We start from the raw sequence: 22467 nt of genomic DNA, 5'->3' as shown, positions 1-22467 counted from the left end.
TCTCATAGCGCTGTGGTCAGAAAAGATGCTTGATATGATTTCAGTTTTCTTAAATTTACTGAGGCTTGATTTATGACCCAAGATGTGATCTATCCTGGGGAAATTCCATGCACACTTGAGAAGAAAGTGTAATCTGCTGTTTTTGGATGGAATGTCTTATCAATATCAATTAAATCTATCTGGTCTATTGTGTCATTTAAAGCTTCTGTTTCCTTATTTATTTTCATTTTGGATGATCTGTCCATTGGTGTAATGTGTTAAAGTCCCCCAGTATTATTGTGTTACTGTCAATTTCCTCTTTTAGAGCTGTTAGTATCTGCCTTATGTATTGAGGTCCTCCTACGTTGGGTGCATATATATTTATAATTGTTATATCCTCTGCTTGGACTGATCCCTTGATCACTATGTAGTGTCCTTCCTTTCCTCTTGTAACATTCTTTATTTTATAGTCTATTTTATCTGATATGAGTATTGCTACTCCAGCTTTCTTTTGATTTCCATTTGCATGGGATATCTTTTCCCATCCCCCCACTTTCAGTCTGTATGTTTCCCTAGGTCTGAAGTAGATCTCTTGTAGACAGCATATATATGGGTCTTGTTTTTGTATACATTCAGCGAGCCTGTCTTTTGGGTGGAGCATTTAATCCGTTCACATATAATGTAATTATTGATATGTATGTCCCTATTACCATTTTCTTAATTGTTTTGGGTTTGTTTTTCTTCTCTTATGTTTCCCACTTAGAGAAGTTCCTTTAGCATTTGTTGTAGGACTTGTTTGGTAGTGCTGAATTCTCTTAGCTTTTGCTTCTCTGTGAAGCTTTTGATTTCATAACTTTAAATATATCGTGCCACTCCCTTCTGACGTGTAGAGTTTCTGCTGAGAAATCAGCTGTTAACCTTATGGGAGGTCCCTTGTATGTTATTTGTTATTTTTCCCTTGTTGCTTTTAATAATTTTTCTTTGTCTTTAATTTTTGTCAGTTTGACTACTATGTGTCTTGGTGTGTTTCTCCTTGGGTTTATCCTGTATGGGACTCTCTGTGCTCCCTGGACTTAGGTGGATATTTCCCTTCCCATGTTAGGGAAGTTTTCAACTATAATCTCTTCAAATATTTTCTTGGGTCCTTTCCCTCTCTCTTCTGGGACCCCTACAATGCAAATATTCGTGCATTTAATGTTGTCCCAGAGGTCTCTTAGACTGTCTTCACTTCTTTTCATTTTTTTTCTTTATTCTGTTCCACAGCTGTGAATTCCACCATTGTGTCTTCCAGGTCACTGATCCATTTTTCTGCTTCAGTTATTCTGCTATTGATTCCTTCTACTGTATTTTTCATTTCAGTTATTTTATTGTTCATCTCTGTTTGTTTGTTCTTTAACTCTTCCAGGTGTTTGTTCTTTAATTCTTCTAGGTCTTTGTTAAACATTTCTTGCATCTTCTCGATCTTTGCCTCCATTCATATTCTGGGGTCCTGGATCATCTTCACTATCATTATTCTGAATTCTTTTTCTGGAAGGGCGCCTATCTCCACTACATTTAGTTGTTTTTCTGGGGTTTTATCTTGTTCCTTCATCTGGTACATAGCCCTCTGCCTTTTCATCTTGTCTACCTTTCTGTGAATGTGATTTTCATTCCGCAGGCTACAGGATTGTTGTTCTTGCTTCTGCTGTCTGCCCTCTGATGGATGAGGATATCTTTGTACCTTACTTCTATTTTTATTTTTTTAAGGAACTGCCGTATTGTTTTTCAGAGAGGCTGCCACAATTTATATACCCACCAACAGTACACAGTTCCTTTTCTTCACCTCCTTTCCAACACTTATTTCTTGCCTTTTTGATAATAGCTATTTTAACAGGTATAAGTTGCTATCCCATTATGGTTTTGATTTGCCTTTCTGTAATGATGAGTGATGTTGAACATCTTTTCATGTACCTCTTGACCATATGCATGTCTTCTTCGGAAAATGTCTATTCAGTTCTGCCCATTTCTTAATTGGAATTTTTCTTTGTTTTTCACTGTTTAATTGTATGAGTTTTTTTATATTTTGTGTGCAAACCCCTTATCAGATTTATGATTTGCAAATATCTTCTCCCATTCAGTAGGTTTCCCTTTCATTTTGTTGATAATTTCCTTTGCTCTGCAGAAGTCTTTTAGTTTGATATAGTGCTCTTTGTTTATTTTGCTTTCATTGCTTTTGCTTTTAGTGTCATATTCAAAAAATCATCGCCAAGGCATATGTCAAGGAACTTACCACCTATACTTTCTTCTAGAAGTTTTATGTTTTCATGTCTTAAGTTTGTCTTCAATCCATTTTGAGTTAATTTTTGTATATGGTGTAAGATAGTGGTCAAGTTACATTGTTGTGCATGTGACTGTCCAGTTTTCAGAACACCATTATTGAATATTTTAATATTTATTGAGGTATAATGATATAAAATAAAATATGGATCTTAGGGGTATATATAGATGTGTTTTTTTAATTTTTTAATTTTATTTTATTTATTTTTTTATACAGCAGGTTCTTATTAGTCATCAGTTTTGTACACATTGGTGTATACATGTCAATCCCAATTGCCCAATTCAGCACACCAGCATCCCCAGCCCCCTGTGGCTTTCCCCCCTTGGTGTCCATACATTTGTTCTCTACATCTGTGTCTCAACTTCTGCCCTGCAAACCGGTTCATCTGTACCATTTTTCTAGGTTCCACATACATGCGTTTATATAAGATATTTGTTTTTCTCTTTCTGACTTAATTCATTCTGTATGATAGTCTCTAGATGCATCCAGGTCTCAACAAATGACTCAATTTCGTTCCTTTTTATGGCTGAGTAATATTCCATTGTATATATGTACCACATCTTCTTTATCCATTAATCTGTCAATGGGCATTTAGGTTGCTTCCATGATATGGCTATTGTAAATAGTGCTGCAATGAATATTGGGGTGTATGTGTCTTTTTGAATTATGGCTTTCTCTGGGTATGTGCCCAGTAGTGGGATTGCTGGATCGTATGGTAATTCTATATTTAGTTTATAAAGGAACCTCCATAATGTTCTCCATAGTGGCTGTATCAATTTACATTCCCACCAACAGTGCAACAGGGTTCCCTTTGCTCCACACTCTCTCCAACATTTGTTGTTTGTAGATTTTCTGATGATACCCATTCTAACTGGTGTGAGGTGATACCTCATTGTAGTTTTGATTTGTATTTCTTTGATAATTAGTGATGTTGAGCAGCTTTTCATGTGCTTCTTGGCCATCTGTATGTCTTCTTTGGAGATATGTCTATTTAGGTCTTCTGCCCATTTTTGGGTTGGGTTGTTTGTATCTTTAATATTGAGCTGCATGAGCTGTTTATATATTTTGGAGATTAATCCTTTGTCCGTTGATTCGTTTGCAAATATTTTCTCCCATTCTGAGGGTTGTCGTTTCATCTTGTTTATGGTCTCCTTTGCTGTGCAAAAGCTTTTAAGTTTCATTAGATCCCATTTGTTTATTTTTGTTTTTATTTCCATTACTCTAGGAGGTGGATCAAAAAAGATCTTGCTGTGATTTATGTCAAAGAGTGTTCTTCCGATGTTTTCCTCTAAGAGTTTTATAGTGTCCAGTCTTACATTTAGGTCTCAAATCCATTTTGAGTCTATTTTTGTGTATGGTGTTAAGGAGTGTTCTAATTTCATTCTTTTACATGTAGCTGTCCAGCTTTCCCAGCACCACTTATTGAAGAGACTGTCTTTTCTCCATTGTGTATCCTTGCCTCCTTAGTCATAGATTAGTTGACCATAGGTGTGTGGGTTTACCTCTGGGCTTTCTATCTTGTTCCATTGATCTATGTTTCTGTTTTTGTGCCAGTACCCTATTGTCTTGATTACTGTAGCTTTGTAGTATAGTCTCAAGTCAGGAAGTCTGATTCTTCCAGCTCCGTTTTTTTCCCTCAAGATTGCTTTGGTTATTTGGGGTCTTCTGTGTCTCCATACAAACTTTAAGATTTTTTGTTCTAGTTCCATAAAAAATGCCATTGGTAATTTCATAGGGATTGCAATGAATCTGTAGATTGCTTTGGGTAGTACAGTCATTTTCACAATATTGATTCTTCCAATCCAAGAACACGGTATATCTCTCCATCTGTTGGTATCATGTTTAATTTCTTTCATCAGTGTCTTATAGTTTTCTGCATACAGGTCTTTTGTCTCCCTAGGTAGGTTTACTCCTAGGTATTTTATTCTTTCTGTTGCAGTGGTAAATGGGAGGGTTTCCTTAATTTCTCTTTCAGATTTTTCATCATTAGTGTATAGGAATGCAAGAGATTTCTGTGCATTAATTTTGTATCCTGCAACTTTACCAAATTCATTGATTAGCTCTAGTAGTTTTCTGGTGGCATTTTTAGATTTCTCTATAGTATCATGTCATCTGCAAACACTGAGAGTTTTACTTCTTGTTTTCCAATTTGTATTCCTTTTATTTATTTTTCTTCTCTGATTGTCGTGGCTAGGACTTCCAAAACTATGTTGAATAATAGTGGTGAGAGTGGACATCCTTGTCTTGTTCCTGATCTTAGAGGAAGTGCTTTCAGTTTTTCACCCTTGAGAATGATGTTTGCTGTGGGTTTGTCATACATGGCCTTTATTATGTTGAGTAGACTCCCTCTATGCCCACTTTCTGGAGAGTTTTTATCATAAATGGGTGTTGAATTTTGTCAAATGTTGTTTCTGCATCTATTGAGAGGATCATATGGCTTTTCTTCTTCAATTTGTTAATATGGTGTACCACATTGATTGATTTGCGTATATTGAAGAATCCTTGCATCCCTGGAATAAATCCCACTTGATAATGGTGTATGATCCTTTTAATGTGTTGTTGGATTCTGTTTGGTAGTATTTTGTTGAGGATTTTTGCATCTATATTCATCAGTGATATTGGTCTGTAATTTTCTTTTTTTGTAGTATCTTTGTCTGGATTTGGTATCAGGGTAATAGTGGCCTCATAGAATGAGTTTGGAAGTGTTCCTTCCTCTGCAGTTTTATGGACGAGTTTGAGAAAGATGGGTGTTAGCTCTTCTCTAAATGTTTGATACAATTCACCTGTGAAGCCATCTGGTCCTGGACTTTTGTTTGTTGGAAGATTTTTAATCACAGTTTCAATTTCATTACTTGTGATTGGTCTGTTCATATTTTCTATTTCTTCCTGGTTCAGTCTTGGAAGGTTATACCTTTTTAAGAATTTGTCCACTTCTTCCAGGTTGTCCATTTTGTTGGCATAGAGTTGCTTGTAGTAGTCTCTTTTGATGCTTTGTATTTCTGTGGTGTCTGTTGTAACTTCTCCTTTTTCATTTCTAATTTTATTCATTTGAGTCCTCTCCCTCTTTTTCTTGATGAGTCTGGCTAATGGTTTATCAGTTTTCTTTATCTTCTCAAAGAACCAGCTTTTAATTTTATTGATCTTTGCTATTGTTTTCTTTGTTTCTATTTCATTTATTTCTGCTCTGATCTTTATTCTTTCTTTCCTTCTGGTAACTTTGGGTTTTGTTTGTTCTTCTTTCTCTAGTTCCTTTAGGTGGAAGGTTAGATTGTTTATTTGAGATTTTTCTTGTTTCTTGAGGTAGGCTTGTATAGCTGTAAACTTCCCTCTTAGAAGTGCTTTTGCCACATTCCATAGGTTTTGGATCGTTGTGTTTTCATTGTCATTTTTCTCTAGGTATTTTTTGATTTCCTCTTTGATTTCTTCAGTGATCTGTTGGTTATTTAGTAACATATTTTTAGCCTCCATGTGGTTGTGTTTTTTTCCCTGTAATTGATTTCTAATCTCAACGTTGTGGTCAGAAAAGATGCTTGATATGATGTCAATTTTCTTAAATTTACTGAGGCTTGATTTATGACCCAAGATGTGATCTATCCTGGGGAAATTCCATGCACACTTGAGAAGAAAGTGTAATCTGCTGTTTTTGGATGGAATGTCTTATCAATATCAATTAAATCTATCTGGTCTATTGTGTCATTTAAAGCTTCTGTTTCCTTGTTTGTTTTCATTTTGGGTGATCTGTCCATTGGTGTAAGTGAGGTGTTAAAGTCTCCCAGTATTATTGTGTTACTGTCAATTTCCTCTTTTAGAGCTGTTAGTATCTGCCTTATGTATTGAGGTCCTCAAATGTCGGGTGCATATATATTTATAATTGTTATATCGTCTTCTTGGACTGATCCCTTGATCACTATGTAGTGTCCTTCCTTGTCTCTTGTAACATTCTTTATTTTATAGTCTATTTTATCTGATATGAGTATTGCTATTCCAGCTTTCTTTTGATTTCCATTTGCATGGGATATCTTTTCCCATCCCCCCACTTTCAGTCTGTATGTGTCCCTTAGGTCTGAAGTGGGTCTCTTTTAGACAGCTTATATATGGGTCTTCTTTTATATCCATTCAGCAAGCGTGTGTCTTTTGTTTGGAGCATTTAATCCATTCACCTTTGAGGTAATTATTGATATGTATATCCTATGACCATTTTCTTAATTGTTTTGGGTTTGTTTTTGTAGGTCCTTTTCTTCTCTTGTGTTTCCCACTTAGAGAAGTTCCTTTAGCATTTGTTGTAGAGCTGGTTTGGTGGTGCTGAATTCTCTTAGCTTTTGCTTGTCTGTAAAGCTTTTGATTTCTCCATTGAATCTCAATGAGATCCTTGCCAGGTAGAGTAATCTTGGTTGTAGCTTCTTCTTTTCATTACTTTAAGTATACCATGCCACTCCCTCTGGCGTGTAAATTTTCTGCTGAGTAATCAGCTGTTAACCTTGTGGGAGTTCCCTAGTATGTTATTTGTTGCTTTTCCCTTGCTGCTTTCAATCATTTTTCTTTGTCTTTAATTTTTGCCAATTTGATTACTGTGTGTCGTGGCATGTTTCTCCTTGGCTTTATCCAGTATGGGACTCGCTGTGCTTCCTGGACTTCAGTAGCTATTTCCTTTCCCATGTTAGGGAAGTTTTTGACTATAATCTCTTCAAATATTTTCACTGGTCCTTTCTTTCTCTCTTCTCCTTCTGGTACCCCTATAATGCGAATGTTGTTGCATTTATTGTTGTCCCAGTGGTCTCTTAGTCTGTCTTAATTTCATTTTGTTCTTTTTTCTTTATTCCCTTCCACAGCAGTGAATTCCACCATTCTGTCTTCCACGTCATTTATCCATTCTTCTGCCTCAGTTATTCTGCTATTGATTTCTTCTAGTGTAGTTTTCTTTTCAGTTATTGTATTGTTCATCTCTGTTTGTTTCTTCTTTAATTCTTCCAGGTCTTTGTTAAACATTTCTTGAGTCTTCTCGATCTTTGCCTCCATTCTTTTTCCGAGGTTCTGGATCATCTTCACTATCATTATTCTGAATTCTTTTTCTGGAAGGTTGCCTGTCTCCACTTCATTTAGTTGTGTTTCTGGGGTTTTATTTTGTTCCTTCATCTGGTACATAGCCCTCTGCCTTTTCATCTTCTCTATCTTTCTGTGAATGAGGTTTTGTTCCACAGGCTGCAGGATTGTTGTTCTTGCTTCTGCTGTCTGCCCTCTGGTAGATGAAGCTATCTAAGAGGCTTGTGTAAGTTTCCTGATGGGAGGGACTTGTGGTGGGTAGAGCTGGTTGTTGCTCTGGTGAGCAGAGCTCAGTAAAACTTCAATATGCTTGACTGTTGATGTGTGGGGCTGGGTTCTCTCCCTGTTGGTTGTTTGGCCTGAGGCAACCCAACACTGGAGCCTACCTGGGCTCTTTGGTGGGGCTAATGGCAGACTCTGGCAGGGCTCGCACCAAGGAGTACTTCCCAGAACTTCTGCTGCCAGTGTCCTTTTCCCATACGGTGAGCCACAGCCACCCCCTGCTTCTGCAGGAAACCCTCCAACACTAGCAGGTAGCTCTGGTTCATTCTTCCCTGGGGTCACTGCTACTTCCCCTGGGTCCTGAGGTGCACACTACTTCGTGTGTGCCCTCCAAGAGTGGAGTCTCTGTTTTCCCCAGTCCTGTCGAAGTCCTGCAGTCAAATCCCACTAGCCTTCAAAGTCTGATTCTCTAGGAATTCCTCCTCCCATTGCCGGACCCTCAGGTTGGGAAGCCTGACGTGGGGCTCAGAACCTTCACTCCAGTGGGTGGACTTCTGTGGTATAAGTGTTCTGCAGTGTGTGAGTCACCCACCCGGCAGTTATTGGATTTGATTTTGCTGTGATTGCACCCCTCCTACCATCTCATTGTGGCTTCTCCTTTGTCTTTGGATGTGGGGTATTTTTTTGGGGGGGTGAGTTCCAGTGTCTTCCTATTGATGATTGTCCAGCAACTAGTTGTGATTCTGGTGTTCTCACAAGAGGGATTGAGAGCATGTCCTTCTACTCTGCCATTTTGTTTCCTCTCCCAATGCCAGTTGTGGTTGTGGTTGTTGTTGCTGTTCGATAATCTTAGATGTGTTTTGAAAAATGTATAAACATACAAACAAGACTCACAGAACACTACATTAAAGTCCCTTCATGTCCTTTTGCCCTCCTCACCAAGAGGGAATTGTTATTGTAATATCTAGCCACATAAATTAATTTTGCCCATTTTTGAAATTCATAGAAATAGTATGTATAAAAATAGTATGCACTCTTTGGTGTCTAGCTTCTTCAGCTGACCATATTTTTGTTGAGATTCATCCAGATTGTTGAGTGTATCAGTGTTTCCTTACTTTGTATTTCTGAGTAATAGCCATGGTATTAATTCACTATGGTATGTTCATCCATTCCAAATATCCAGCTATTCTGAATAAAGCTGCTATAAACATTTCAGTACAAGCCTTTTGTAGACACATATTTTTATTTCTCTTGAGAAAGTGCCATTTGTTGAAAAGACTGTACTTGCCTCCATTGATTTGCATTAGTGTATTTATTCAAAAGCATATGATTATTTATACTCCTCTCTTTCTGGACTCCCTACTTTCTCCTATTGATGAATTTGTTTGGCCTTTCACCAACACTACACTGATTGCTCTAGCTTGAAACTACTTCAAATACATTATATTTTTTTAAGTGCTATTTTCTCTGCAATGTGCACATATGATTTTCTCAACCAGACTAATCATATAAGTTTTGAGAATAAAGCAGTTTACTTGAGGGAAGGTCTTTTTTGTTGTTCAGGGGACTTACTTCCAAGAGTAACTCAGGGTATTTGTAAATGGTCCCTTTAAAATAGACATGAGCCAAAGTCCTTCAAGGACTGGCTCAATTTTCTGGGACGTTCTATTAGGGATTATATTTTAGGGGGTATGAAATTATAAGTTCAGTCCCACATCTTCTTATTGTGTCATGAATTCTCAAAAGCCAGTTAGTACAATAAAATTTTTAATTAATATATAGGGGTCCAAATTTCTAAGTGGCACTTCCTAAAGTTAAATTATGTTTTTACCTCAGATGTGTTAATGATGGATACTTTCTGTTCTACATTCCAGTTCCAAATTTTTGTTCCATTCGTTATGGAATTGCTCTCTTACTGCTCCTCTGTAATGTTATAGTAATGTCACAGCGCGTGTGTATGAGCCTCACAATGATAGCCATGGTGAACAGCACAGAGCCACATGGTTTGTCCAACACCTCCACAAAGGAGCCACAGGATAACATAAAGGTATATCAAAAATATTATAGACAGTCATAAGTTTAAAATCCTATCTTGCTAACTAATTTGTGGAGAGGTTGAATGTTATCATAATTGATATGACAGTAATTATTAAAGAAAGACGCTCAAGTCTTGATCTGTCTTGCCAGTAGTAACCTAAATAAACATGTCCCACAACTAAAATATGTCTCAGTATTTGTAAAGGGCAAGAGAAGTTTGGACAAGAGAAAAAAGGAAAGCATCTTAAATGAGAAGTAGAAGTCAAGACACTTTCTTTCTTATTTACATTTTTAACATACAGTACATTTACATGTTTCATTAATTTCATCTATGTAAGGTAATGAGTTGATACCTTTCAGAAGATGTAGTACAGAAAAAAATGAAAATAGGTGGGAAAAATATTCTCCACTATACTCTTCCTATGTCCCTTTATGAATACACAGGCAAATAAGAAAATATTTTCTTATTATCACCCCTATTTACATTAAAAATAACACTATATGAAGTGTACTGCACCCTGATTTTTTTTAACATAAGCATCAGAACCAGGCTCAGATCTGACACATATGTAGGAATTCCTAGACAGGGAATTTAAAATAACTATAATTAATATGTCAAGGGTGCTAATGGGAAAAAAATGACAACATACAATACCACATAGGTAATGTTAGCAGAGAGATGGATATTATTAGAAAGCGTAAAAAAGAAATAGTAGAAATCATGGCAACTGTAACAGGTACAAAGAATGCCTTGATGGGCTTATAAGTAATCTCAACACAGCTGAGGAAAGGATCAATGAACTTGAATATAGGTCAATAGGAACTTCCCAATCTGAAATGAAAGAGAATTTAATAAATAAATAAACAAACAAACAAACAGAACATCTCAGAACTGTGGACAATACCAAAAGTTGTAACATATGCATGACTAGAACACCAGGAAGAGTAGGAAAAAATGGGAAGAAGAAATATTTGAAAAATTAATGGCTGAGAACTTTTTTGAAATTAATGGCAGACACCAAGCCACAAATCCAAGAAGCTCAGAGAACACCAAACAGGATAAATATTAAAAAGAAAAATAATCATCAACAACAAGAACAACCACCCAGACATACATATTTAAATTGCAGAAAACTAAGACAAAGAGAACTTCTTGAATGAAGCTAGAGGCAAGAATCACCTACAGAGGAACAGGATAAGAATTACGGAAGACTTCTTATCAGACACCACTCAAACATGAAGAGAGAAATGAACTCTTTAAAGTATTGAAAGAAAAAAAAAAGACACCTGCCAAACTAGAATTCTATATCCAATGAAATTACCTCAAAAGTCAAAGAGAATAAAGACATTTTCAAGCAAAGAAAAACTGAAGGAGCTATATTAATTTCAGACAGAGCAGAATTTATATCAAGGAAGATTATCAGAGATAAAGAGGGCACTGTCTGATGATAAAGGGGTCAATTCGCCAAGGAGACATAATAATCCTAACCATGTATGTCTCTAACAACAATCCTATACATGTATGTCTCTAACAAAGCAGCAAAATACAGAAGGCTAAAACTGCTAGAACTAAAAGAAAAGACAAATATAAAATTGGTAACTGTTTTCTATTTGTTACATCTGTTCTCTGTTACGTTTCTCTTTTCCACTCCTTTTTTTGCCTTATCTTGGTATAATTGAGCATTTTATATGATTCAATTTTTTTTTTTTTTTTTTTTTTTTTGCTGTACGCAGGCCTCTCACTGTTGTGGCCTCTCCTGTTGTGGAGCACAGGCTCTGGACATGCAGGCTCAGCGGCCATGGCTCACGGGCCTAGCCGCTCTGCGGCATGTGGGATCTTCCCAGACCAGGGCACGAACCCATGTCCCCTGCATCGGCGGGTGGACTCTCAACCACTGCACCACCAGGGAAGCCCTATATGATTCAATTTTATTTCTTCTCTTAATGTATCATTTATACTTAAAAAAACTGTTTTAATAGTTTCCCTAGGGTTTACAATATACATTTTTAAATAATAGAAATCCACTATCAAATAACACTTTACTGCTTCATGTGTAGTGCAGGCACTTTATAACAGAGTATTCTTAATTCTTCTCTCCCATCTTTTGTGACACTGCTGCTATTCATTTCCCTTATCCATATGCTATAAATGCCCAATACAGAATTACATTATTGCTTTAAACAAGTAGGTATCTTTTGCATCAATTCAAAATAAAAAAATTTACACCTTCATTTATTCTTTCTTCATGCTCTTCTTTTTTAAATGTAGTTACAAGTTTCTGAACTATATAATTTTCCTTCTGCATAAAGAACTTCTGTTGGTTTTACCAAAACTTCTTCTGGCTTTATATCTAATAAATCTTTGCATAGCCCAAAGTAAAAATATCTGTTATGTTTTCTTCTAGAAGTTTTATAATTTCAGGTTTTACATTTAAATATTCATTTTTTCAATTTTTGTATATGTTGTGTTAAAGATCCTTTTTTACATATGTGTATACAACTGTTCTAGCATCATTTGTTGAAAAGACTTCTTTCTCCACTGAATTGTCTTTTAAGTTTGGCAGAAAATCAATAGTTACAGGAATAATGCTACCTACCTGATTTTAAGACTTTGTTATAAAGCTACAGTAATCAAGACAGTGTGTTATTAGCATAAAGACAGAAAAGTAATCATTGAAATAGAACAGAGTGTCCAGAAATAGACTCACACACATATGAACTACTGATTTTTTTCATGATTCACAAAAGAACAAACAAAAAAATTGGACTTCACCAAAACTCAAAAAAACACTGTTAAAAGACTGAAAAGGCAAACCAGAGACAGTGGTAAATTTTTGAAAATCATATCTAGTAAAGGAAGTTTATCAAAAATCAATAATAAATGAAACCAACAACAGCACAAAAATGGGGAAAAGATGTGAATAGACACTTCATCAAAGATGATACATGGGGCTTCCCTGGGGGCGCAGTGGTTGAGATTCCGCCTGCCGATGCAGGGGACACGGGTTCGTGCCCTGGTCCAGGAAGATCCCACAAGCCATGGAGCAGCTAGACCCGTGAGTCATGGCTGCTGAGCCTGTGCATCCGGAGCCTGTGCTCCTCAACGGGAGAGGCCACAACAGTGAAAGGCCCGATATGACTACACATCAATTCAAATGGCCAAAATTATAAAGATTGGACATAAGTGTTGTAAGAATGTGGAGGAACTGGAAGTCTTCTACACTGCTGGTGATAATTCACAATTGTACAACCAGTTTAGTTAAGCATACAGCTACCGTATGATCCAGCCATTCCACTGCTACTAAAGAGAAATGAAAGCATGTGTCCATATAGAGATGTATATATAGATTCTCATTGTAGCTTTATTTGTAATAGCAAAAAATTGGAAACAACCAACATGTTCATCAATAGGTGAATGAATGTGCAAACTATGGCCCGTCCATAAAATGGAGTACTGCTTAGTACTAAAAAGGGATGGGGGGCTTCCCTGGTGGCACAGTGGTTGAGAGTCCGCCTGCCGATGCAGGGGACACGGGTTTGTGCCCCGGTCCGGGAGGATCCCACATGCCATGGAGCGGCTGGGCCCGTGAGCCATGGCCACTGAGCCTGCACGTCCGGAGCCTGTGCTCCGCAATGGGAGAGGCCACAACAGTGAGAGGTACGCGTACCACAAAAAAAAAAAAAGGGACGAACTATTGATACACAGGCCAACATGGATGCCACTCTTATTATGCTGAGTCAACTAAGCTAGATAAAAAGAAATAGTACATACTGTATGACTCCATTTATATATAAAACTTCTAGGAAATGATGATAAAGCAGATCATTGGCAGTGGAGGAGCAGAAGGGAGGAATTACAAGGAGTAAGAAAACTTTTGGAGGTGAATAATATTTTCATCATCTTGATTCTGATGATGGTTTCATGAGTGTACACATTTAAAAATTTAGCAAGTTGTACACTTTATGACAAAGATTAAATATACAGTTTATTGTGTCAATTGTACCTCAAAAAATCTGTCAAAACCTATTCAAATTTTTTTCTTTAATTCTTAAATATTTGTAGTATTCCATTGCCTTGGTTTAAATATCGAGAACCCCATTCTCTAGAGAGATGACTACTCACAAAGGCTGTACTTCATTTCCTTCACTGTAGCAAAAGAAGAGGCAAGAGAGATGGCTACTCACAAAGGCTGTATTTTATTTCCTTCACTGTAGAAAAAGAAGAGGCAGCTCAAGCTGTGGAGCTTGGAACATTTCTTTGGCACATTCACCCCCATCCCCACCCACCATGGAACCTGCTGCTATAATCCAGGACAGTTGATCTTCTTCAAATATGAGTCACAGGAAAGGATTTCAGTTTGCTGCTCTACAAAGGTACTAGATGAAGAAACAGAGCACATAATTATTCTCAAGTATGAAAACTCACCAGGATATCATTTTCCCAAAGCAGATCTAAATTGTAACCTGAAATTACAAATGAACCTAAAAACTGGGAAAGCAACTGTAGCTATGGAAGGAACACTACAGTGCAGCACATCCAGGAGCTCAAAGCAGAGATAGCCAGGTGGTAGCAGTCTATGCTCAGACAGCAGATGAATGGGGAAGAAAAAAGGAAATTAACAGAACTCAGAAAAGGATTATGATAAAATGAGACAGAACATTTTAGGAAAGAAGACAAAATAACAAGGAAAACAGCGAATAGGAACCACAGAGACCGCAGTAAGGGACACTGAGTATAGAAAGGAAAAGGAAGGAAGATGAGAAAAAGTGTGACACATAAATGAGGAGTATTCTTTATCAGTCTTCCCTCTGCCACAACAGCCAAGGAGTATGTATAATTATTCTATTTAAAATTTACCAATCCTATAGAAATTCTGCCATAACTGTAAATTTTTTATTATTAATGAATGTGCACATTTTTATATTTCTGTGACCTATACTTATTGATCATTTCCATTTTTCTCTCATAAATTATCTATTGATACCCTTAGTCCATTTTACAAGTAGATATTATCTACTTGCTCATTTATATGACTCATACAGATGTATATATATTTATTCCTAAAATTTATATAGGATAACATTTATATATGTAGCACTTTGTTTAATGACAACTAGTTAATGCAACTTAAGTTTTATCCTTCTGGTGTGGGGAGTTTATGAGTTCAGCAGTTTTAATTCAACTATGGTGGGATTTTTTTCTTTTTCTTACATCCTGCTGTGAAGAGTGATGGCTTTATGCCATTAGAAAAACAACCCAATATTCTGAATAATCTGCACAGGGAGAGTTGAACAAATGTGTGCTGGACCACCTGATATGGGTAAGGGTGAATATTGATTTCCTTGGAGAAATTCCTGTGATTTAGAAAAAAATGGCAGAGCATCTTGTTCCATTCTCTGAGTAGCTTCCCACCAATGGAAAAGATCTGGAGCTTCCATGCTCCCTTGGCTACTCTATGGATGCCTCTCACTATTCAATATTCTCAGAGTTGTACTCCTACCAGATCTCTCATGAAAGTCCTTTCCATCAGAAAGAGACATCACTATACAGAGGCCACAGCTACAGGATGACAGAGATTTGAGAAAGGGAGGAAAAAAAAAAAAAGGGATGAAGGGTGAAAGATAACAGTGATGAGAGAAGAAACACAGGGACTCCTACCTATTTCATTATTTCATAGTCAGCCAAAAATTTCATTAAGAACATTCATTATTTAACATAACTCTTCATTTCTTAATATAAAAACTAATTATGCAAGTGCAGAGAAAGTTTAGAGAAGCAGACTATCATACACATTACCAAAGAGGCTTTATCTTGTCCTCACTTACTAAAATTAAGGCTTCTCCCTGTTCAGTGGGTCCAAAAATAGCACAGCCTCCTCATAGCCCAGGGTATAAGTTCAATGTTCAGAATTTCTTATATCAACTTTAATAATGCAACAAATTTATGCAAGACCACCTAGCCTAAGAACTGACAGAGGAAACCACTCCCAAGACAGACAACAAAACATGCCACATCAGAGCCAAGCGAAAGAAGAGAAATGGTCTTTTTCCTTCACTATCCCATTCAATTATTTCCATAGTTCAGCCTGAGAACTTCTCTTCATGATTTGATATTCTCTCAATTGCTGCTTTTCTCTCTGGGATCATGTGGGGGGGGGGATGTTGTTTTATGAATGAGGTTAACTGAATAGAGAAATTAGAGGGTGAGAAGGGGCAGGAGGAAATTAATGATTGCAGTAAATGTATTACATGGCACTCGACAGAAGAGTTTACATGTTTTTTATAAACATTCAAGAAACAGGTATTAGAGATGTTGAAGATAAAGAGGTAGAAAGGTCTGGACTCACCTCTTCATACAGACACACCAAATATACAGCTACATATGGAACAACTTCCTGTGGGAAAAAAATTGAAAGCTGAGTAACTCCTACATATCAGGCGAACAAGAAGAAGCCCACAACCAAGAGGAAATGCTGAGACACAGTCTCACTGTAAACCCCACCCCTGGCAAGGCGACCCAGCAAGGCAACCCTGAGGAGTGAAGAGTTTGAACCCCACAATGGGCACGCCAACTTTTAAGACCTGTGCCTGAGAGATACGCCACCCAAATATCTAGCTCTGAAAGCCAACAGGGCTCATATACACAAGTCCCACAGGGTATAGCGAACTGAGAAATGGTTCTTAAAGGGCTTGCACATGAACTCACCTACCCCAGAGCACAGAACAGAAGCAACCATTTGAAAAGCACCAAGATGTTCTATGAAAGAGGCTTATTTGCTTACCATAAACTGTTGGCCTGAGGGGCGGGCATCTAATTTAACACACATCTAGGGCCTGCTGGAGTTCTCTTTGGGGATGGAGACCAGCAGATGCCATCCTTGTGTTCTCTCTTTGCTGTGCTCTGGAGAGCCAGTATCTCCCCAAAGGGAGCTTTTACATTCATCTGGCCTCTTGTTCTGGCACCCGATTTATTTTCTTTTTAACAGCTGCCGCCTTGATCATCTGGCTCTGGTGGCCATCAGGGTTTGACAAAATTAATATCCAAAATTCTAAACAAGTGAGTATAGAGGGAATGTACCTCAACATAATAAAGGCCATGTATAACAAGACCACAGATAACATCATACTCAATGGTGAAAATCTGAAAGCTTTTCCTCTAATATCAGGAATAAAACAGTGATCCCCACTCCCACCACTTTTATTCAACGTAGTATTGGAAGTCCTCACCAAAGCAATTAGGCAAGGGAAAAAAAAGACATCCAAATTGAAAAGGAAGAAGTAAAATTGTCACTATTTGCAGATGACATGATATTATATATAGAAAATCCTGAAGACTCCACTAAGGAAACTGTTAGAAATAAAAATGAATTCAGTAAAGTTGTAAGATACAAAATCAATATACAAAAATCTGTTGCATTTCTATACACTATTAACAAACTAGCAGAATCAAAATTAAGAAAACAATTCTAATTGCGTCAAAAAGACTAAAATATACAGGACTAAATTTAACCAAGAAGGTTAAATACCTATGCACTGAAAACTGTATGACGCTGATGAAAGAAACTGAAGAAGACACAAGTAAATGGAAAGATATTTTGTGCTCATGGATTGAAAGAATTCATATTGTTAAAATGTCTACAGTAGATGTAATCATCAAAATTCCGATTGCCTTTTTCACAGAAATAGAACAAACAGTACTACAATTTGTATGGAACTACAAAAGGCCCAGAATAACCAAAGCAATAATGAGAAAGAAAAACAAAGCTAGAGGCATCAAGCTCCCTGATTTCAAACTACATTCCAAAGCTATAGTAATCAAAAATTATGGTATTTGCATAAACTCAGACACGTCAATCAGCGAAGCAGTGTAGATAGCCCAGAAATAAACCCATACGTATTTGGGCAATTAATCTATGACAAAGGAGGCAAGAATATAAAATGATGAAAAGACAATCTCTTCAATATATAGTGTTGGGAAAACTGAGCCACTATCTTATAATGCACACAAAAATTAACTTAAAATGAATCCAACATTGGAACATTAAGACCTAAAAACATAAAACTAGAAGAAAACATAGGTGAAAAGCTCACTGACATTAGTCTTGGCTATGATTTTTTGGATTTTACATCAAAATCAATGGCAACAAAAGCAAAAATAAACAAGTGAGACTACATCAAACTAAAAAGCTTCTGCATGGCAAAGGATACCATCAACAAAATGAAAAGGCAACCTACTGAATAAGAGAAAATATTTGCAAATCATTTCTGATAAGAGATTGGTATCCAAAATATATGAAGAACTCATACAACTCTATTGCAAAAAAAAAAAAAAAAATCAAAAAATGGGCAGAGAGGCTTCCCTGGTGGCACAGTGGTTGAGAGTCCGCCTGCCGATGCAGGGGACACGGGTTCGTGCCCCGGTCCGGGAAGATCCCCCATGCTGCAGAGCGGCTAGGCCCGTGAGCCGTGGCCACTGAGTCTGCTCGTCTGGAGCCTGTGCTCCGCAATGGGAGAGGCCACAACAGGGAGAGGCCCGTGTACCGAAAAAAAAAAATGGGCAGAGGATCTGAATAGACATTTTTCCAGAAAAGACGTACAAATTGTCAAGAGGCATATGAGAGGGTGCCCAACATCATCAGGGAAATGCAAATCAAACCCACAAGGTATCACCTCATACCTGTCAACATGGATATTATCAAAAAGACAAGAAATATCAAGTGTTGACTAAGATGTGGAGAGAAGGGAGCCCTAGTGCACTGATGGTATAACATAAATTAGTGCAGTCACTGGAAAACAGTATGAAGTTTCTTCAAAAACTTAAAAATTTAATTATCATATCCAGCAATTCTAGTTCTGGGTATTTATCCTAAGAAAATAAAAACACTAACTTGAAAAAATATCTACACCCCCATGTTCATTGCAGCATTATTTACAACAGCCTAAGGATCCATCAAGGATGAATGGATAATGCAAAAGCACTGTATATATACAATGGAATATTATTCAGTCATAAAAAGTAAGAAATCTTGCCATTTGCGACAACATGAATGGACCTTGAGTGTATTATGCTAAGTGAAATAAATCAGACAAAGAAAGACAAATACTATACGATCTTGTTTATATGTGGAATCTAAACAAACAAATGAATCTGAGCTCCTGGTTACAGAGAATAGGCTGGTGGTTGCCAGTAGCAGGGGGTCGGGGGAGGGTGGTGTTGGGCAAAATGGGTAAAGAGAGTTAAAAAGTGCAAACTTTCAGCTATAAAATAAGTTATGGGGGGACCTCCCTGGTGGTCCAGTGGTTAAGACTTTGCCTTCCAATGAGAGGGTGTGGTTTCAATCCCTGGTTGGGGAGCTAAGATCCCATGTGGCTGGCGGCCAAAAAACCAAAACAGAAGCAGTGTTGTAACAAATTCAATAAAAACTTTAAAAAAATGGTCCACATCAAAATAAATCTTTAAAAAAATTGTTATGGGGGTGTAGCATATAGCATGGTGACTATAGTTAATGATACTGTATTGTATAGTTGAAAGTTGCTAAGAGAGTAGATCTTAAAAGTTTTCATCACAACTATATATATGGTGATGGATGTTAACTAGACTTGTGATCATTTCTCAGTATATATAAATATCGAATCATTATGTTGTACACCTGAAACTAATATAATCTGCCAATTATATCTAAAAATTTTTTTAAAAGCAAGTATTAAACGTCTATGCTGTGACAGGTATGGGTGGTACAAATGATGCCCTTGACTGCAAAGACTTTTCGTTATAGTTGAGGGTACCAATGATAAAATGTAACTACACACAGATAATGATGTTATTAGGAATAAAGAAGTCCCATAATAGAGGATATTAGGCAGAGGACAGCTATTTTACATGGGGTAAGCTGGAAGACCAGTTTTCCCATATTCCTGAACATCATAGAAAATCACCTGTAGAGTGGCTAGATGTGTCTCCTTTCTCCTTTCAGAACCCTGTGTATAACTGGAGCACTGAAATCCAGGGGATCATGTTAAGTTCCATCTTCTACGGTATACTCATCAGCCAGATTCCTGCTGGATATTTATCTGGAATATACTCCTTAAAGAAAATGGTTGGTTCTGCATTGCTCCTCAGCTCTCTGTTTACTCTGCTCATCCCACTGGCAGCTGAATTTGGAGAAGCTTTGGTCATCATATGCCGAGTAATCCAGGGACTATTCCAGGTATTAAGATAATACAAAAACTGAACCAAGAGCTTAAATTCACAGAAAGTGTCAGAGATCAAATGTTCTAATCATTCTTCTCTCAGGGGATAGCATTAACAACTCAGCAAGTAGTATGGATCAAGTGGGCTCCTCCCTTGGAACAAGTCCGACTTACCTCTCTGAGTTTATCAGGTAATGACTAGGGGCCTAGAATGTTTAATCTCATTGTCATCTCATTGTAGCATGTGCTGCCCTAGAGCCGTAAGAAACATGTATGTTTTGAACTGTCAAGGGCTTTGGAAACCATCCTCACTTTAAAGATATGGAAATTGTCTGGGATGGAGAAGAGGCTTCCTTATCTCAAACAACAGAGAAAAGAGAGAAAAGCAAATATTTTATTATTTTCTTCTGTTCGGTGTTATACGTTATACAGATATTTCACTATAAATTGTTCACTGCTACCATGAGACTACATTATTTCTACTTCCAGATGCCTGCATTCATTGGGGGTGTTCTTTGTGCCTTCTGATTAGGACTTCTGCTAGGACCCTGTGTTGTCCTACTTATAACAGGATTCATCTGTGACTCCCTGGGATGGCCTATGGTCTTTTATATTTTTGGTGAGTCTCTTTCTATAAAAATCCCAGTCATTATTCAGAATTTTTAGAACTTAAAACTAAAAATGGAATACAGTAGTTTATATGAAGTTAGCAATATTAAAAATCATAAATCCCATTGAAGGAAAAAGAGCAGTCAACATTCATGAATTTCTTATTATAAGCAAGACATCACGCTCAGAACTATACGTGCATTACTGTATATAATTTCACAATTCTACAACATCGATGCTACAGATACATATCCCTTACATGAAACTCTTGGGAAAAGGGATGATCAGAATAGATCAAAGATAATATGAGTATACTATTTATACTTAACATCCCAAGCAAAATTTAGAGCATCATCTCATAATCAAACACATTAATTTCTGAGGTGAAACATGAAATTCTCATAAATTGGAATAAATGAAAAACTATAAAGGATTGAGTTTTCTAAATAAGTTAGAAAATCACTTTTGGCTTTCAAATCTTGGTTTCAGATTTGTGGATAAGGGACTGTGGATGGGTGCTATTGTGCTCGTTTGATACGTAAGGAAAATTACAGAGACTTAATTCAGAAGGATCTATTACAAAGTGATTCTTTAAAATGGTAAATAAAGATGTGGCAGAATCAAATGGATAGAGCAGTAATCAGGTGTTAGCAAAATGGAAGCTGATACCATCCCCAGGTCCAAAAGGGCAAGCAAGGGTGTAGTCGATGGGAATCTACTAGGAGAGAGTCCTGTAGAGATGGCTGCCTTGAGAGGACCCATGACTTTTCATAAAAGACCATATAGACTGAGGCAATGCTAGAGAAGGTGATAACTAGAGAAAGAGACACCCTAATCTCATTCAACCCTCTCCCTCTCATCTTTTGCTCAAGATTTCTGCTGCCTAAATCTATCTGGAACGCAGAGAACATAGGGGCCGGTTGATATTCATTCAAGTCAGCCATCTGTGGCCAAAGCAGGGTAAAGAAGGGTGGAGAGTGGATCTAGAGGGACAAACAGGGAACCCCCGATACCCACAGTGAGCAAATGACAGAGGCATGTCTTCCATCCTCACAATTTCATTGTTTTCATCACTGCATTAGTCATCAGTAGTAAGTAATGGTCAGTATAGTGATATTACACAAACCCTATGTCAGGAAAGGGCCGGAAGACTTGGAACTGTCTAACCTGGTGAAATGAAAGCTTGAGCAGGCATGCCTTGCAGGACTCTCATGTAAGAGAAATGCATACCTGCTCTGCATTACAAAACTAAAATTAATACGCAGGTAATTATAGGGAGGTGAAGTTTCAGCTCCATGTAAGAAACACTTTTCAGTAATTAACGCTGCCCAACATTGCTGATCAAAAGTTGGGTGAGCCCCAGTATTCATGGTGTATTCATACTTCAACATCATATACATGTATACAGCAACATTTGTCATTTGCAGTTCTCATGGGTGGCTCTATGAAGCGCAAAGAAAGGGACTATGCATTATACTATGATAACAGCTTTACCATGAATTGCCCCATCTGCTTTTTCTTATCACTTAGAATAGGGGAAGAGTGCCATCACTTAGATGGCAGCAGTATAGGGATTTAGGTGTTACCGCCACAAGTCTTACAATGAGTCATACGGTGCCCATAGATGTGAAATAACCTGCCCAAGTTAGTGGCAGAGGCAAACTAAAACCAGGATGTTTTGTGGTTCCATGTGAATGCTCTTCTCAATAAAGTTAAATAAATCTAATCAATACTATTTTAAAGAACAAAATAATACCTGCTTTTAAGCAGCTGACGATTGCTGGGGAAAATTACCACACAGAACAAATTGAACCATACACTCACATTTGCACTTAAAAGGGCCTGACTGTCCTGCCATGTTTCTCTCCATAAATACTATTTCAAACTTCTCAAAACTACTCTCCTCAAATCTCTAAAATGGCTCCCTTTCCCTGCCGTCTCTTTCAAGTTACCTCCCTTTTAAGAGTCAAAATTATTGAACAACCTGTCTACACCCACTGCCCCCATTTCCTAGCCACCCACTGTCTCCTCAACTTGTATCTGACTATAAGTGTCTGACCCATTCTACTATC

General features: G+C 37.3%; 1 protein-coding gene across 1 annotated transcript in view; it reads left to right on the top strand.

Moving 5' to 3' along the window:
* The window catches only part of SLC17A1 (solute carrier family 17 member 1), a 55392-nt gene that overhangs the window by 9045 nt on the left and 23880 nt on the right, over positions 1-22467 (top strand). The window contains 4 exon segments of the mRNA XM_022562190.2: positions 9433-9605; positions 19570-19803; positions 19890-19977; positions 20319-20405. Of these exon segments, the coding sequence (XP_022417898.2) occupies positions 9433-9605; positions 19570-19803; positions 19890-19977; positions 20319-20405 (582 nt within the window).

Source organism: Delphinapterus leucas, chromosome 10 (genome assembly GCF_059928025.1).
Source record: "Delphinapterus leucas isolate spDelLeu-1000000601 "Yukka" chromosome 10, BTC_Dleu_Yukka2, whole genome shotgun sequence".
NCBI lineage: Eukaryota > Metazoa > Chordata > Mammalia > Artiodactyla > Monodontidae > Delphinapterus > Delphinapterus leucas.
Note: the sequence above shows the minus strand (reverse complement) of the source record. Positions and strands in the feature narration are given on the sequence as shown.